Raw genomic sequence first — 17,135 nt, 5'->3', positions numbered from 1 at the left:
GAAATTTCAACGCAAGGGTGTTCGCTCTTCACCACCACTGCCCACTCGGTTGTTCCCGGTACCTTCCTTCCTGGTACCTAAAAAGGAAGAAATTGCAACTGAATTACTAATAAATTGTTGATATTTCGACTTTTGATTATCTCCTCGATAATATTAGGTTTCCTTGAATAGTTAACTTGGTTTTAGCTAGGTTGCTGGATTAATGGCGAAGAGAAGGCAGAGAAAGATATTATTGGATCGTGGAAGTGAGTTATTGGAGGAAAGGATCAGATTTTGTGATGGTAGATGTAGATCAAATCCTATCAGGAACTTCTCTGTTGATCAAATCTGCAGAGCCATACAAGACTTCCAAAAAATTCACCCCTTACAAAGCTATATAGATTTTGAATGGAAAAGGGGAGTTCTAGATGGGCGTCTTGTTTCATCAAGAGGTATGCAAGAGGTGGTCAAGAGGTCTACCGTGACATTGTGGTCTCGTCGCAGATGAGCAGTCACAACAACGTTCTCAAGCTATTAGGTTGTTGTTTGGAGATCCCAGAAGGCCCAGCTCTAGTTTATGAATATCCAGAGAATGGAAGTCTGGATAGACATATTCATGATGGATCATTACCTTGGGGAACCAGATTGAAAATTGCCAAGGAAATTGCAAATGCCGTGGCGTATCTCCACACTGCATTTCCAAGGCCCATCATCCACAGAGACATAAAACCTGCAAATATCTTCCTCGACCAGAATTATGCTGCCAAGTTGTCCGATTTCTCTTTTTCCATATCAATTCCTGAAGGTGAATCGAAGGTTGGAGATGATCTTCTCGTAGGGACACATGGTTTCTTGGACCCTGATTATACGATGACAAATTTTGTGACAGAGAAGACTGATGTCTTCAGCTTTGGGGTGCTGCTGCTCGTCCTTCTTACTGGACGAGCAACACGTCAAGGGGAAATCCATCTGACACAGCATGTGAAAGTCTTGGTTGAACAGGATCGGGTAAATGAAGCTGTGGATCCTATGATTAGGGGAAACGGGGGAGAAGCAATTGATCAGCAACAATTGGAAGCATCCATTGAACTAGCCTTGAGATGCACAGATGATTCAGGAGAAGATAGGCCACTAATGATAGAAGTAGCAAAAGAAATCCAGCGAATTGAAAGATCCATCACCGCAGCTCCATAGCTACAAATATTATCTGTATCACTAAAGTGCAAGAAACACTTCCACTTGCCAACAATGCAATGTAGCTCTCAACAACTGATGCATTCGGTAGGATTTTAGTCATCTAGATTTCTTTTATATCATGTAGATGAATTCTAAGTTCCTAACTGCTATTTTACTATCTGTATGAACATGGTAAGTCTCATGTGCTCCCTAGTTTGTTTGTTCTCTTGGTTTCTGCTATTGCAGATTTCTTTTATGTACCTTGGTTTTGATTAATAAGTATCGTTCATTTTTAAAAATAAAAGATAAAAAAGTTAGCAATATTCTTGCAAGACCAGCTCTTGTAATTCGGTAGGATTTTAGTCTTCTAACCTGATTATAGCCAAACTAATATGAATTGATTAGAAATTTGTTCTTTTCACTTCATACTGACAATACTCTAAATGGTGGGGGGAAATCACTATTCCCCCACACAATGTATTCCTTCCTTTTTTAAAAAAAAAATTTACTTTTTTTTTTCAACTTTTTTATTTTTTCTTCTTTTTTTTGTATTTTTTTCTAAAATTTTTTTTGTTAATTTTACTTTTTAAATATTGACATGGTTAAAAATTTCGTTTTGTAATTTTTTTCTTTAAAATACTGTAGATTACTGCGGTATTTTTTCACATAGTTTTTATATTTATTTTTTTAATTTTTAAAATTATATTTATCAATTTTTTTATATAGAACTGATGGAGAATTTAGTTTTGTAATTTTTTAAAAAATATTATTGATTGCTACAGTGTTTCTCTACATGGTTTTTTATGATTTTCTTCAAAATTATCTTTTTTTATTTTATTTTTTAATATTGAGCTCGCTAAAAATTATAGTTACAATATGTAGAAAAACACCATAACTTTCCTTGAAAATTATCGTGGATTACTATAGTGTTTTTTTCTATATGATTTTTTTCTGTTTTTGTTATGTTTTTTTCTAAAATTATATTTGTCAATTTTATTTTTTAAATATTAAACTAGTTAAAAATTATAATTACAAGTAAATACAAGTTTTTCCTCACAAAACACTATGAATTGATATAGTTTTTCCTCATATGGTTTTTTTTCAGTTTCTTTTGTGTTTGTGTTTTTTATAATATTATTTAAATTATCTTCCTTGATTTTTTTTTAATATTGAGTTGGTTAGAATTTAACTTTATAATAAAGCTTAAACATGTGGGGAAAGCATTGTAGCCTTCCTCACAAAACATTATGAATTGCTATAGTGTCTTTCCGAATAATTTTTTCTAAATTATTTTTATCAATTTTATTTTTTTAATATTAAGTTGTTCAAGAATTACAATTACAAGTCATTATAAATAAGGCTAAATCATGTGAGGAAGCACTATAGCTTTCATCACAAAACACTATGAATTGCTACGGTGTTTCTAACATGATTTTTTTTCTTTTTTTTGGTGTTTGTTTTATTATTTTTTCTAAAATTATCTTTGTTGAATTTTTTTAATATTGAGCTGATTAAGAATTTAATTTTATAATTTTTTTTTAAACACTTGAATTGTTTCAATTTTTTTCCATATGATTTTTTCTAAAATTATTTTTATCGATTTTTTTTAATATTGAGTTGATTAAGAATTATAATTACAATAAAGTCAAATCATATAAAGAAAGCATTGTGATTTATCTCACAAAATACTGTGAATTGCTACAATATTTCTCTAAAATATTTTTTATTTTTATTTTATTGGAAAAAACTACTATAATTTTCCCCATAAAATATTGTCAATAGCTACAATATTTTTCCTCATGAGTTTTTTTTCTTACAGAATTATTTTTGTTAGTTTTTTTTAATATTAAATTAATAAAAATTTAACTTTATAATTTTTTTAATTTTTTATCATAACAATATTTTTCCTCATAAAACACTATAAAATAATATAAATTATTTTATTTAGTCTTATAGAATAACTGGAACGATAACCAACGAATATATCTCCAGTGTAATTTAGAACCCTCCATGTAGGGGAATGTGATCACTAGCCACCTCCCAGCACCGCCCGCGGCCATCATGAACGCAGTACGAAGTTGTAGTGGTGGAGACAGAGAGAAGGGTTGACTTCATTACAGAGTGGAGGAGTAATTACGCGGGGTATGCGCATGCCCCACCAAAGACATAGACTTCGGGGGGGGAAAAACAATGATTACTGATAGCGTTAAACCATCCTTAAAAATGAGTTTCCAGATTGGATCAGGCAAACTGGTGTAAGGGTTGCCTATGTTTAATAGAAAACCAGAAGCACTGGTGTTATCACCAATGACCAAACAGGAATCACCTCTCTCACTGATGCTATCACCAATGACCAGACAGGAATCACCTCTCTTGTATCAAGATTTGGGACACTTTCAAAGACATCCATAACGGAGGCCTAGAGGAAGAAGCGGGGGTTGTTTCCCGAGGTATAGGTGCTGTTTATGAGCGGAATTGAATTCATGGCCCCATTGCCTCATAGGCTGATTTTATCAGAGTACAAAATCCATAACGTAAGTTGAAGGGAATTGAGTAGGCAAAAGAGTTTCTCTTGCATTGGGACATAAAACAGAGTAGTACTTGGAGCATTAATTTTTCACTTGGCTTCATTTGATACCGAGGGAGAGATGCAACCAAGTCCTTCATCGAAAAATTTGTGTTGATTTACCAACCCTCAACCCGGATCTTGGGTGAGGTTAAATCTCGGGACTTGGGTGAGATTAAACCCCGCACATTAATCCAACACGACCCTGCATTAACAAAATTTCAGCTTTGCCTCGTTATTCTCACACGGGAAAGTTACAGCTGATTAAAGAAGAAAAGTTGGCTTATTACCAATCTAATTACCTACTGTTCCAAATAAAAAATAAGAAAAAAGGCACTCAGTGTTACAACAGGAGCACGTAATTGCCAAACCACGGAACAAAAGAGGTAGCTCGAGGAAAGGAAATTTTGAAGCTGTCCTCTTAAAGGGTTGTTAGGCCACTGGATGAGGTTGACGACATCGCAGAGAGAACTTCTGTCACAGAAGACATGACACTCAACGCAGCTTTCAGAACATCCTGAGAGCACCCTGGTTTCACGATGTTTCTAACCTGGGAAATTGAAGCAAAACGATTTCAGTGAAAGCAAGCACATTTCGAATAGCACTCGTGCAATAACATGTAGCAGAGAAAATTCAGTCGTAGAATATTATGTCAGCTGATCCTCCAGCATTGCTAACTCTGTTTCACCCCACAAAGGATTAGCACATAAAATATGCATAAACATTTTAAACATATGAGAGCTGATACACTGAATGTATGGTAAACAGATACAAGCAGAAGACACTAATCGTCATGCCTCGTAACTAATTGAACAGTAATTCCATCTAAGGAAACTGATGAATCCACATATAAACCAAATTAATTTATGTTTTAAGTTCTTTCATTTTATTTTCCCAGAACCCAATTGAAAAAAAACTAATCTGATGGCCTTCATAGACTGTGCAAAGGGAAAGAAGATAATCCAAAATATTGAGAAAATATCTAAAAGTGAAACACGTAATTGAGGGAATAGAAACTGCGCACCTTGTCAAGGTATTCCTGCAGTTTCTTGATCCGGCCCATGTAATCTGCATCTTCAACAGAGAGAGATACAGCCTTAGAATCAGCACCAGGACCATCAAATTGAAGGGGACCTGGATTTCTGTACAGATCTTCCATCAAAAATCTTCCTGCATTTACTCTCAGCAGCCTGCAATTGAGCCATGCAGAAAATTACAATTGCATGCTTCTCTGAGTTCATGAGGACTTTCTGTAAGTTGTGATCACAATATCTACAAAGTTCCTACTTGGCTAATTCTCCTAGTATTTAAATAGCATGTACATTTAATGGAACATTAAAAAGAACTTACTCGTATGCTTTGCCTTTCAAATCCACTGTAGCTGGATGAATAGCAGGTTTTCCAATTGAAGATGCACCAGGGCTTTGAGCCCAATGCTTCACTGTCATCATTGCCTATGATTTTACAGAAAATAATCTAAATCTATTATTCTGTATCACTGCAAGCATCACAAAGTAACCAGAACTGGGATGCAATGCATGCATCATGATTTTGCAAGGAAAAAGAACTTTGCAAGTAAAAAAGAAAAAAAGAAAACAAAAGAAATCTGCCTTAACAGGCAGAAACAGAATTAAAACTCAACTGTAATAGGAGCAGCACCACAACGCCACTTGTTCGAGGGATTCTTTAGGTTAGTTACTGTAGCCATGTAACCATTCAAACCAGCAGCTAAAATATGGTAGCAGATGTGCCCAAGAACCTATGAAAAATAACACTCAATATTAAATAAAAGTCCCTTTATTGGACTTGGAAAAGGCAAGAATACAAATCAAACCTAATTGATAACATACATAGGCATAGTCACAATCGAATTTTGATGGTAAAGACCCTCGGGCCTGATAACCAAAAAAGTGGCATATAGCATTGAACTTCTTCCCCTTGTATGTCCCTTCTTTCTGCTCAAAACACCAGTAGAAGCTAAGTCAATTGCATCAAACTAAAAAGCATTAGACAGCTTGACAAAACTTTCAGAGCTATATAGCAACAGATCATGGATAGTTACAATAAGGAGACTTGTAAGATCTCATACAATCATTTCATGAAAAAGAAAGGTAAAATTATTTCAGCACCCTCCAGACAAGTTAAAGATATAATAAAATCATTGGGGCTAGGTAATCAACAATGATATAAAAAAAAAAAGCCATGTCATACCAGCCGCCTGTTCATTTCTGCCTCCACAAGATGTGCTAGAAGTTTCTCTGTTTCAATCTAGGGTAAAAACAAACAACAAGAAATCAATTTATCACTATTTTAAAATTTACTAGTTCCTTTTAATAAGAATCGAATGCTCATTACCTGGGATAACTGTGCTGAGTCATCTGATTCAGGATGAAGCAGCAGCTGTGTCATTAAAAATATTAAATTTTAGTTAGGTAAAATACTCATTTACTAAGATTGATTGACACATATCTTGAAATACAAATCAGTAAGGGAAATTTAAACCTCTCTCTTGATAAAGGGTGGCAAAAATTCCAGTAAAGCAGATGCCCATGGTGAAAGCTGTGATGAAATGCTGTCAGGAGCAACACCTTGCTTGAGTAGACTGTGTATTTCCTGAGAGGTGCACAGAATTTCAGTACTCCCTTTCGTGGGAAAAGAGAGTTAAGCTATCTCACATACACGCTGGCACGGAAATATTAGGTATGCATTTGGATATGTGTATTCTAGGCACATGCACAGACTGTTTGTTTGGGACTGTGGTCTTAGGGACAACACTCACATTCCCAAATGCTACTAGGGAGGAAGATACAAAAGCAATTACCTTCAAGAGAGCATAGACCTCAGGAATGCTTTCAATGAGTCCCTCTGGCAGTAGAATGACTCCATGATTCTTGTCTGGTGCAATTAATCATGTGAGATGACCAATACCACAATTTATCACGAAAAATGATATGCAACAACTTAGATTATCTAGAACCTTGCTCTGCTCGTGCTTGGACTGCATCGCAAATTTTTTTGGTCAAGTCAAAAAGAGTAAGCTTCGATGCAGCCACCTCCTCACCAAGAATAACCTGCAAAACCCAGATCAAGCATTGTTTAGGATTGAGAAAGCCAAGTGCATAAAAGTGTCATTTGAAGCTAAAAATAAAAGTAACTGCAAAACTAACCATATTTGGATGAGACTGAAGTGTGCATTCCAGAGCAACATGAGATGCCTTTCGGCCCATGAGCCGGATGAAATAATAATACTGGAAAAGGAAATAATATGTTAAAGGTTACACAAAGACAAATTTCAGAATAGCCTTATATTCCTTTATCTTTAACCATCACAATTGTAACTGCAAAAGAAAAATCTCATCTAATTTCAAGACAACGTGCTGTACTGACCAACTAATTTATATTTCTTGAGGTAGCTTTTTGTTAAATGAACTTCAAAAAATGAGACAACGACAATGAATTCTTGACTGGAGATTTGTGAATCAAAAGGATGGTGAACTTATTACCTTCTCTGCAGAGAGAGCATCGGTGCACACATTGCTGATGAGCTGGGAATTAACCTGCAAGTGAGTAAAGTGTGAAATTTTATTTTATTCAATTAACAATTTAACTATACTAAGTAGCCAAGCACCTCAGTTTCCCAAAGGTCAGAATCAAACAGCACTACCGGGTTAAGCAAATAAGAAAGTAAAAAACTATAAAGGGTGATGTTTTCATCCTTGATCATGAACCCAACCACAACCACTTTCATTATATTGCATTTCTGACACTGTGCAACATAGTTTCACACATTATCATATAGGAAATTTTCAATGCGCAAATGAGCAGTAATTCTATCAAGTTTTCCTACTATATAAGCTGCTTGATTCAACACAAACTTATAAATATACAAATATTTCAACGCATACAGCAGTAGCTCCTGCTTAATTGACTTTGATATCACCTAAACCATCTTTTCTTTTCTTTTTTTGGTTTTTGTGATCCATTTTACTAGGTGAAGCAATTTCCTCTAAGTGTTGGTTAACGTAGAACAGCATGGTGTCATTTGATCATACCTTGCATATTGTATCGAAACCAACATTGGTTTCCACAAATTGATTCTTGAGATCTCCATTCAAAGTAACAGGAACACCAACCACCTGCAAAATCCAAACACTATATCTAGTAAATTGCAGTGGCTGGTAGCACAAAAATACGCTTGGGAAAAGTTGCTAAGGCTGCTAGGCATGCAAGCATAAACTATTTGCAACTGTTGCTGATCCTATGTCAGAAGCATGCAGAAATACCTTCGTTTGGCATTTTTCCACTGCAAATGTTTCAGCAAGCTGGGCAGCATCTGTATTTGATGTAACTCCTTCAAAAGCAAATAGCTTCCGAATTTAGTAATTGCTGTAAAATTGCATATGCATCTCTTTGCAAATACTAAAGCATCAAACTTACCTCCAATGATAACAAGGGCATCCAATTTCAAATCTTTGCATGCAGTTAGCGCTGCCCTAACCTGTTCGGTTGTTCTTATTTGATCTTTTGTCCGTCCCAGCAAATCATAACCGCCTTGTCAAGCATAACAAAATAGCAAATTAGCCAAGTCTCATCACCAAATGACAACCGAAGATCCCATCATGACATTCAGATGGTAATAATACATACCTTGATTTTTGTAGGTCTCAAGAATGTCATCTGTAATTTCAAGTGTTTTCTGAGCAAAAAAACCTTCAGAACCTCCTGGTGACACATAAAGCATTATATAAAGTAGATGTCATTTTCTTAAAAGAAAACACAACAGGTTAACAAGTACACGATGTGTGTTCGTGAGAGAAGTAAAACTGGAAAGAGACTGGGTAGAAATCCAAGACAATTAAATCCAGAGATGAAACGCTTGGATGAGATGTTGCTGCTTATGCTTACCTAGAAATCCAAGTAAAGTGCTTTTAGGATTATGGATTTTTAGAGCGTTTTGAAGACCCCATACGACATTATGCCCTCCAGGAGACTGTCTTCCACAGAAGACTATTCCCACCCTGTTGAGAGACCATAAATACACCAGCCAAATATGAGCCTTTTTATTGCACGCCCATTACAAGTCTTTTAACTTTTCACTACATCCAGTATCAATGCATACACTCACAGAAACACAAAAAAACAAAGAGAAAAAGCATTTGACCGACAAGCCATCAGGTTGCTGATCATAACAGTGAATTCAAAAAAGAGCCGCACCAGAAACAGAAAAGGGAAAGGGAAATGGATGATTGATCAATCATTTAGAATGGAAATAGAAGAGCAGGCAGACCTGACAGCAGGATGGTCGGTTATAATCTGAGCATCAGGGACTTTAGCAGTTGCCCTGAGGAAGTGAGCCAAGGGCTGACCATAGGTGTGGGGAAAGGCCCGGCTTATGGCGTGGACATCAGCCGGGTCCGCACATGTGGTTGCATCCCCAAATTCCACCCTCACGGTAGTTCCCTGCAAGATGCACAGGTCCCATACATATAAATACAAATCCAACTCATTAACTGTTCAATTCCTACTGTAAACAAAATAAATGAATAAGAATTATCCAGGATTAATAAATCCATCCAGAACTAATAACTAAAAGAATCAAACAAATAAAAAAATCATGATTCTCTTCTCTCTTTCTGCTAAAGCAGATCTACCAGCCGGCAGCAAAAGAATTAAACAAATCTATAAAAACAATACGTTCTGCGTTGTTTCAAGAGCATAGAAGAGAAAAATCGGAGAGGGCGAGGGAGTAGGAGAGACCTGAAGACAGGGAGGGAGTTCTGGCTGGTAAAGAGATCGGAGTTTTTGGAGATCAGAAAGTTCTCTAGGGATGCCGAAATCGGAATCCATGCCTCGCTTTCCTTCTTGTTGTTTGGTTCGTGAGTTCAGGTAGTCCGAGTGCAGGTAGTTGTGTGTTGGTCGGGCGTTTTTTTTTTTTTTTTTTTCCTTGTAGTCTTCCTTGTTTCTGCTTTAAAAGACGGCTTTTATAGGGGGGAAGGGGAAGGAGGCGAGCGGGCGATACTACCAACTATAAAAAATTTAAGAAAAGAATAGCCCACCAGTTTTGGCCACTTGTATTGATAATTCATTAATCCGCCTTGCTTCTAGGGTTTATTACAAGGCGCCCTCTCCCCCTCCTTCCATCATTGTCTAGACTTTCTTTTTGTTTCCCCTCGTTCTTATCCCCACTGTCACTGTGGATCCCTTCGTCGCATCCCACCGTATTTTTCCCTTCGAGTGGACAAACACGAGGGTGTACACTTCAAGAGTGTTGAGGGACTCGGGGGTCATTGCTGCTTGCAAGGTATTAGATATGATGATGGTAATTAGTGTGGTCATATCTAAAGTATATCCAAATTGATCCAGCTGGGAATATGCCAGGAGGATATTCTGGTAATTTCAGGATGAGCCCACTGACTTGCCAAGTTCTCGTTTGGATCACTCAGCCAGCACGCTGCTCCGTTTTCTTACACTACAGTTTCCTCCCAGCGAAAAGGACAGGTCAGGTAAGATAAGGTTGGGTTTTAATTTGCTTCCCCGTCGAGCGGCTTGAACCCCAAGCAAGGGGCCGCGATCTTGCGCCCCCGGTTTCCTAACTTTTTATGTCAACAACCAGACTCTTTGACGTTATCCATTAACCCCGCCCCTTGCAAGTATCTCGAAGAAAGAGACAACCTTGGCTATGCATGGCGAGATGCGCGGCCGGGATTTAGCCACTGTTTTTTTGTTTTTTATTAATTATTTTTAATATCAATATATAAAAACAATTTAAAAATATAAAAAAATTAATTCCAGCCTTGAAGAATTTTAAAAAACACTGCAAACCATTTGAAAATGTTTATATATGTATCCATATTCGTTTAATAAGTATATAAAATAGCTCCACCCGTAAATGCCCTGTAATCAAATTATATGCTTACCATCTCCCTTCTTTGCATCTAAAAACCTGTAATCAGATTATACCCTTACAAGACCTCAAGATAACCCATGGCAGCTGCTTATTATTATTATTATTATTTTAAGATGACACATAAAAGGACCCTTAAAGCATACCACTGCCATCCAAAGCATGGCCTCGTTATGACTGATCAAAGTCAAGCAGTCAACGTACGGAGACATGGATACAAGATTTCAGACAAAATCAAAGATGAGCATATGATTGAGATTCCTAATTGTCGGAATCGGCACCAGCTTAGCATGATAAAGAGTTCTATACCTTAATTACAAAACCAAATTCAGAGCAAAGAAGATTCACATCAGTCTGTTCCATCCTTGGTCTTGAAGCTTTTCATCTCCTGCTGTCTGCCGAGGATATAAATGGCTCTCCTCTTGGGGCCGCGTTTTCTGGAGCATTCTTTTCCATGGTTTCCAGTAGAACTGCCACCAGAGTTGGCTGGGCTGGGTGAACAGGCGCACGATGCCCAGGAACCAGAGCAGGGATTCTGCAAGAAAGCAATAATAACGGTAGCTTAAGATCAAGCAATTCAACGCATGGCCGCCAATCGACCTTAACCTAGCTAGTCAACAGCAGCACCACAAAAGAAACAAATAATTTTTGCTTTCAGTGGCGCCTGGACCATAAATATATAGCAAGGACGAGAAGGCACATCTAGCAAATCTACCAGGATCCACGAAGGTGGCCACTTCAGCACAAGGTAAGGGGTAGCATTTGGTGCATGCATCCTTAACAACACATATTAGCATGACATATGGGCTTGTTTCAAAGCTGTTTATGAAATCAAATTAAAAGGAGAAAAAGAATAAAGCGTTGGAGAATATAATCTCTTCTGCTTGTATATATTGGGGAGAGGTGGAGGTCGAGTCTCACCGCGTTACTCGCTTGGTAAAAGTTTTATCGTCTCTGGAGTGACAATTAACCGTACACGTGTCGATGGACCCAAGAGATTCAAACCATCTTTGCCTGATGCCTTCACGTGGCCGGATTGGAGACTGGTTGCATAAATTAAGCATGTTTCTATAGGCCGGTTGCCCAATCAAGATACGTTCACTTTCTTGAACCAGACAGAAATACGCGAGTGAGTAAATTACGGGTTTGCAGGTCGTGGGGTTGTTCCCGTAGAGGAGGAGTAACCTGAGGACATGTAGAAGGATCGCATTTCGCCTCTGTAACACCACCACTGCATTTGCAAGGCAAGCTGTTGATAATCAAGTAAAATGGTTGGAAGCCAAATTATTAACAAAACCTCATTGCCCTTAAAAATTACTGTAACTCTAGATTCATGGAAATTGTTCACGGGAACAGTATAATAACTATTTTATACTTCTACCAAAAATTTTAAATCTAGTTTTCAGAAGTAGTAATTTTTTCCACATGATTCATTTATTTTTAAATTAATCAAAAATAAATATGTTTTTTTATTTATTTTAACTGTATAATAAATAAAACCATTAAAATATCCTTAAAAACAAAAATTTAAATCTAACATCAAGGAGTATTTTTGTATTTCCATAATATTATTGTAATTTAAACCAAGAGACAATTTAGTATTTGCACACAAAAAAAAAAAATAAACAACTAAAATATACAATGAAATAAAACAATGAAAATTCTCATGAAATAAAAAATTACAAATCTTAAGAGAATGGATATTTGGTTTTTTTATGATCATAATAGATGAATGACAATTTATGTTTGGCTTGAAAAAATAACATTCATGTGTGGCATACTTGGAGGAGCTTGGCATACTTGTTTGGCACCACATGTGATGCCTCCCAACATCAAAAAATAAATTTTTATTATATTTATGATAGTGATATCATATTTTTTCTCTAGTTGATGATTTAGTTTGTAATTAGTAGATTTTTTTCTTCTTCCCATCTAAAAAATTTAATATTTCCCCTCTAAAAAATTGATTATTTTAACTTCAGTTCTTACTCTTTTAATTTTTAAATTTTTATCTTAATATTTTTTATAAAAATTTTATTTATTTTTAATTTCATCATTAAATTTCTTTTTATCAAATATTATATTCTTCATTTTTATCTTTATTTTTTAGATTTATATATTTTTATAAATCATTTTATATATTCAGATATAATTAAAAATTAAACTTCATAATTTTTACATATTAGTTATTTCAAATCTAATAACACATTATAAATTTGAAAAATTAACACAACTTTATTTAAAAAAAAAAAAACTTTATAATTCAGTTTAACCACCATTATCGGTTTTTTATGTTTTTTTAATCGTATTCAGCACCTGAATATTTTTCTTAAAATATAAGTAGTTCGGCCCCGGCAAAGTGGAAGGGACTAGATATACTGATACATTAATTATACTGACAGATTAAAGCCGGTAGCATTTGGGCAGCTGCCTCCACAGTTTCAGGAGACTCCAGTAATGCAATGCTGCAAAAACTAGCACGCAGGTGTAACCTTTGCATCCAATAAAACGTAAATTTTATATTAATTGAGAGTTTCTACTGGACAGGGACCAAAATAACCGTCCGTGAACCATATTAGCAAACAAGCAAGACCTCCTACGATCCTGGTTTTGCCTCTTCTGCACATCAAGGTTTAGGACTCACGACCACAAGCTGTTTCTGTTCCAAAATGTAAAATAATAATCTATCTAAAACTCAGTTCATCTGGTGCATGGAATTCTTCCTACTAACCACAGTTATCTTGGCAAGCAATCACCGAGTCAAGGATGTTGTATCATAACAAGAGTCTTTCGAGAGTAAGCCCATGCTGCTTTTCGAAGCAAAAAAACAAAAAACAAGTATTGATAATCAGAAACTATTCCAGAAAATATTTACCCCTTTTCAGAGGACACAGTACCAACATATTCAATACACTAACTGGACATGGACACCATGCCCTTTTTTTCTGGCCAACTTCGTGTTCAACTGGCCCAATTCAGAGTTCCAGAACTGATCCTAACCTAAAGACAGTTGGACAAATCATTAGAAAAACAAACAATGTTACTTTGCCTTTAATGAACTGAGGAAGGAAAAAATCATTGGAGTTCGTCCATACTCAAATGTAGAGCACAAAACTCTTGGGCCCCAGGTCACCCTGCCGCTGTGATGTATCTGGTGGCAGGAGCAATCCCTATACCTACAAGCTGCTAAAAAAGTGGCCATTTCAAGTCCAATAAAAAATAAAAGTTGCCAAATAAATTTAGTACAGGGCGGACCTTTATAAACATGAATGCAATGCTTTAGCCTTTTGAGCAACACTGTCAAGTATTTGTGGATCAAAGTTAACCAAATGCCCTGACTAAAACCCTGTCTCTAAAAAACCTAACCACAACCCAAAAGGAAAATCCCGGTCCAAAAACTAGATAGCTAACAGAAAATCGATACTAGTCCATGCTCCATCATCAAACTTCTCAGGATTACATACATGCATTTCGTAGCATGGACAAAACACAGCTCTTAAATCAAGACCCGAGGTAAAGTAGCAGTTTCATGCAACTCATAACACTACCTAGAGTTAACATATTATATAACTATTTTATCAATCCACGCTTGAATATAATGAGCACAGATAATCTAAAAACCTAATAAGGCACCATGCATCTCAATACAAGTTTAAAATGATATTGAAGAACTCATGAGAGTTGTTAGATGCATAAAATGTTGCGAGTTTGGCAAGGTCCCAACTCCAGCAAGACAGTTTGGTTAGTTCCACTTGTTCTTGGAGCTTCAGGACTTCAACATCCTAGACTATTCTGGATCTTGGGCCAGCCTCAAGTTAACAGCATTGATCAACATGACACGCATCAAATCCACGTCACCAAAAACAAAATACCAAAACCTGGGACCTTCCTAAGTGATCCAGATATAATTCCAGTTCCTTGAACCCACCACAATGGCCTTCCCGCTACATGAAAACAAAATCCTGATTGTTGTACTTCAGATTATGGAAAAGATTTTAGCAGGACAACAGAGTCCATACTTAGACATTCATTCACCAATGCTCTAAATACACAGCATTCTAGACATTCATTCACCAATGCTCTAAATACACAGCATTCCAAATGAGGCTTCCTTTGATCAGCTACAAATTTCATCCAATTGACAAGTGCTTAACTCTAACTCAAATCACAACCACAGATTTTCACCAGCTGATAACAAGCCCAGTGTAGCAATCAAATATATAGAACTTATTTATCTGACTAGCAACCTCCCAGGGTTTTCTTATTTAAACACTAAAACAATTGCATTCCCCATACCCAGGTTCTCAGGAGCCTAAATAACAGGTACAGCGAAGCCGCTACAGCATGATGTGGGTTGTCATAAAAAAAATCTTTGTTATAGAATAAACCTATTGCATGTTTTTGCATAAAAACAATTAGCATGTCAAATGGAGGAGCTGGTTAATAATAAACAACATACAGCAAGTAATTTGAGCTAATGCTAACAAGCCCCAAGTAACCACTCAAGTATATCCATAATATACCAACTTCATACATCAGAAGAGGTCACTACATGCTGAGATAAATTTGAAAAAAACACTTTTGGAATTGCCAGTAAAGTTAATATGCAAACTAAGCTCACAGTTTTACAATTCAGTTCAGAGCAAACCCAATACCAAATGATAGATAACCATAAAAAACACATAATCCATCAAACAAATTTAACAGCAAGATGAATTAGCACTAAACTAATAACTGTTAACGGACATAATCACCAACATAGCTAAGGTAGAAACTAAAATAGTTCGAATCCTCGACAGGGACACCATATAGAGTCAAATATTCAAAGTTCAGGAAAACATGAAAAACAAACATCAGAGCCTAGAATCATTACCAATAGGAGAAAAATGCCAGCATACATCTCCACTCCCAGTCCAACCAAAACAACACTCCCTCTTCAAATTACTGTTTCTCCTCCCTCTCTCTATTCCATTGCTCAATCCTAGCCCTTCGTTCCTCACTGCCTTCCCTAACTGGACTCCCATGTCTTTTTCTTCCTCCCTCTCTGTCATACTTGTCATTCCTCCTCCCATTTCCACGATAATCACGGTCTCTGTCTCGATCTCTGTCCCTATCCCTGTAATCCCTCTCACGCCTATCATAATCTCTCTCCCTCTTCCTAGGACTCACACTCCTACTCCGACTCCTACTAACCCTATATCCACGATATCTTCCAAACAACTTTCTACGCAAATCCCTCCCAATCAGCTTCACGTGCATAAAATTACAATAACCGCCACGGTTGCAATTATTCTCCTCAAACTGCCTGCACGTAGCTTCACGAAAATCAGTGACGGGAGAGAAATCAGCAATGATCGGGCGACCAGAGTAAAATCGTCCTTGAAGAGCTTGCAAAGCGGCTGCAGCTTGGTCTTCCTCCTTGAACAGAACATAAACGTTACCGATCATGTGATCAGCGAGATTATCACAAACATTGAGGCTCTCGATCTCGCCAAATTTGTTGAGTTCTTCAAAAATATCCTCGTAAAATTCTTCAAAATGCTCCTGGATCTTGTGCGGGTCAAGTGGCTGACCTTGAGCATCGACGCCAGGAGTAATCATGTCAGGACGCTGGTACATGTTGGATAATAAGAGAGTGGGAGAGATGGTGGGGCGGTTGTGGAGGCGAGAGCATCGATCGCCGTGACGGCATGCGCCAATCTTGAAGTAGAAAGGACAATTAACTCGGTCTTTCTCAGTACCGAAGATTGAAGCTAAGTGCTCCGCCATGGTTTTGTATTTGTTAGTTAGGGTTTGGAGGAAAGGAGAGAAACCCTAATTCAGGAAAAACAAAAAGAAGCCCTAAATTTGGAGATTTAGGGGATTTATCGGACTCGCTGTCGTCTCTGACTTGGGTTGTGGAAGGTTCTAGTCTCTCTGCCTCTGCGAGGGGGATGGACGTGTACCCTCAACAAATGAGCGCGTGTGGAAACACCACCGTAAGAGAATTATTGACTTACAAATCATTTTTACTTTTACTTCTTTTATTTTTTAAGTTAAAATACATTTTTGTACGCGCTTAATGATAATACACATTTGTAGGAATTTTATTTACAGTAAATTTAAAATAGTAAATTTATTAGTTAAAAAGATGTTAGCTTTTTTTTTTCTTTGATGGGTTTAAATCATGGCATCATTTATATGATTTTAAATGAATAAATAAAAGTCAAACCATGTGTTAGCGTTCTATAGTATATAAGAAATTAAAAATATATTATGTCAAAGACGAAGATATATACGAATTTTTAATAACTATCTTTATTTTTCAATGGTAATAAGAAAAATAAATCAATCCATGTTAAATCGGAAGTTACCTTGATGATACCTCCTATGCCTACTACTAGAAACTTAAAAAAATAAAGATCATGAAGAGTATTTAACTTGTTTGGTTTAAAATTTACGATCCTAGTGGAGAATTAAAAATAATAATTAACTTTAAAACTTTAAGTAATTAATTAAAATACAATAAAC

The 17,135-nt window shown here is 36.4% G+C and overlaps 3 protein-coding genes and 1 long non-coding RNA gene across 7 annotated transcripts; 1 reads left to right on the top strand and 3 right to left on the bottom strand.

Moving 5' to 3' along the window:
• Positions 1–7: 7 nt before the first annotated feature.
• On the top strand, positions 8–1,415 carry LOC105132790 (inactive serine/threonine-protein kinase At1g67470-like). Its single transcript, XM_011036478.1, is given in 2 exon segments — positions 8–416; positions 419–1,415. Coding segments are annotated over 2 exon segments (969 nt in total). The 5' UTR covers positions 8–202; the 3' UTR covers positions 1,174–1,415.
• A 2,495-nt stretch (positions 1,416–3,910) lies between these two features.
• Positions 3,911–9,737, bottom strand: LOC105132789 (pyrophosphate--fructose 6-phosphate 1-phosphotransferase subunit alpha-like). Its single transcript, XM_011036477.1, has 19 exons — positions 9,479–9,737; positions 9,009–9,181; positions 8,627–8,739; positions 8,369–8,443; positions 8,159–8,272; positions 8,005–8,072; positions 7,774–7,857; positions 7,225–7,278; positions 6,889–6,969; positions 6,699–6,792; positions 6,543–6,616; positions 6,224–6,334; positions 6,077–6,121; positions 5,933–5,989; positions 5,572–5,676; positions 5,364–5,480; positions 5,072–5,175; positions 4,746–4,911; positions 3,911–4,271 (listed from the first exon to the last, which is right to left on the bottom strand). Exons 1-19 carry the CDS (start codon positions 9,566–9,568, stop codon positions 4,143–4,145), a joined length of 1,854 nt encoding a protein of 617 aa, XP_011034779.1. The 5' UTR covers positions 9,569–9,737; the 3' UTR covers positions 3,911–4,142.
• A 956-nt stretch (positions 9,738–10,693) lies between these two features.
• On the bottom strand, positions 10,694–11,539 carry LOC105132788 (uncharacterized). The gene is made up of 2 exons (XR_843644.1): positions 11,341–11,539; positions 10,694–11,160 (listed from the first exon to the last, which is right to left on the bottom strand). It is a non-coding gene; the product is annotated as an uncharacterized LOC105132788 (long non-coding RNA).
• Positions 11,540–13,113: 1,574 nt separating this feature from the next.
• On the bottom strand, positions 13,114–16,570 carry LOC105132787 (splicing factor U2af small subunit B-like). 4 transcript variants are annotated; one of them, XM_011036475.1, is made up of 2 exons: positions 15,499–16,570; positions 13,114–13,811 (listed from the first exon to the last, which is right to left on the bottom strand). In XM_011036475.1, exon 1 carries the CDS (start codon positions 16,392–16,394, stop codon positions 15,567–15,569), a length of 828 nt encoding a protein of 275 aa, XP_011034777.1. In that variant the 5' UTR covers positions 16,395–16,570; the 3' UTR covers positions 13,114–13,811; positions 15,499–15,566. The 4 variants fall into 4 exon arrangements, with proteins under 4 accessions (XP_011034777.1, XP_011034776.1, XP_011034778.1 ...); XM_011036474.1 differs by having other exon boundaries at positions 13,114–13,808; XM_011036476.1 differs by having other exon boundaries at positions 13,114–13,432.
• Between the last annotated feature and the right edge of the window lie 565 nt (positions 16,571–17,135).

This window comes from Populus euphratica, unplaced genomic scaffold (assembly GCF_000495115.2).
Source record: "Populus euphratica unplaced genomic scaffold, PopEup_1.0 scaffold68.1, whole genome shotgun sequence".
Taxonomy (NCBI): domain Eukaryota; kingdom Viridiplantae; phylum Streptophyta; class Magnoliopsida; order Malpighiales; family Salicaceae; genus Populus; species Populus euphratica.
This window is presented reverse-complemented; position numbering and strand designations above follow the sequence as displayed.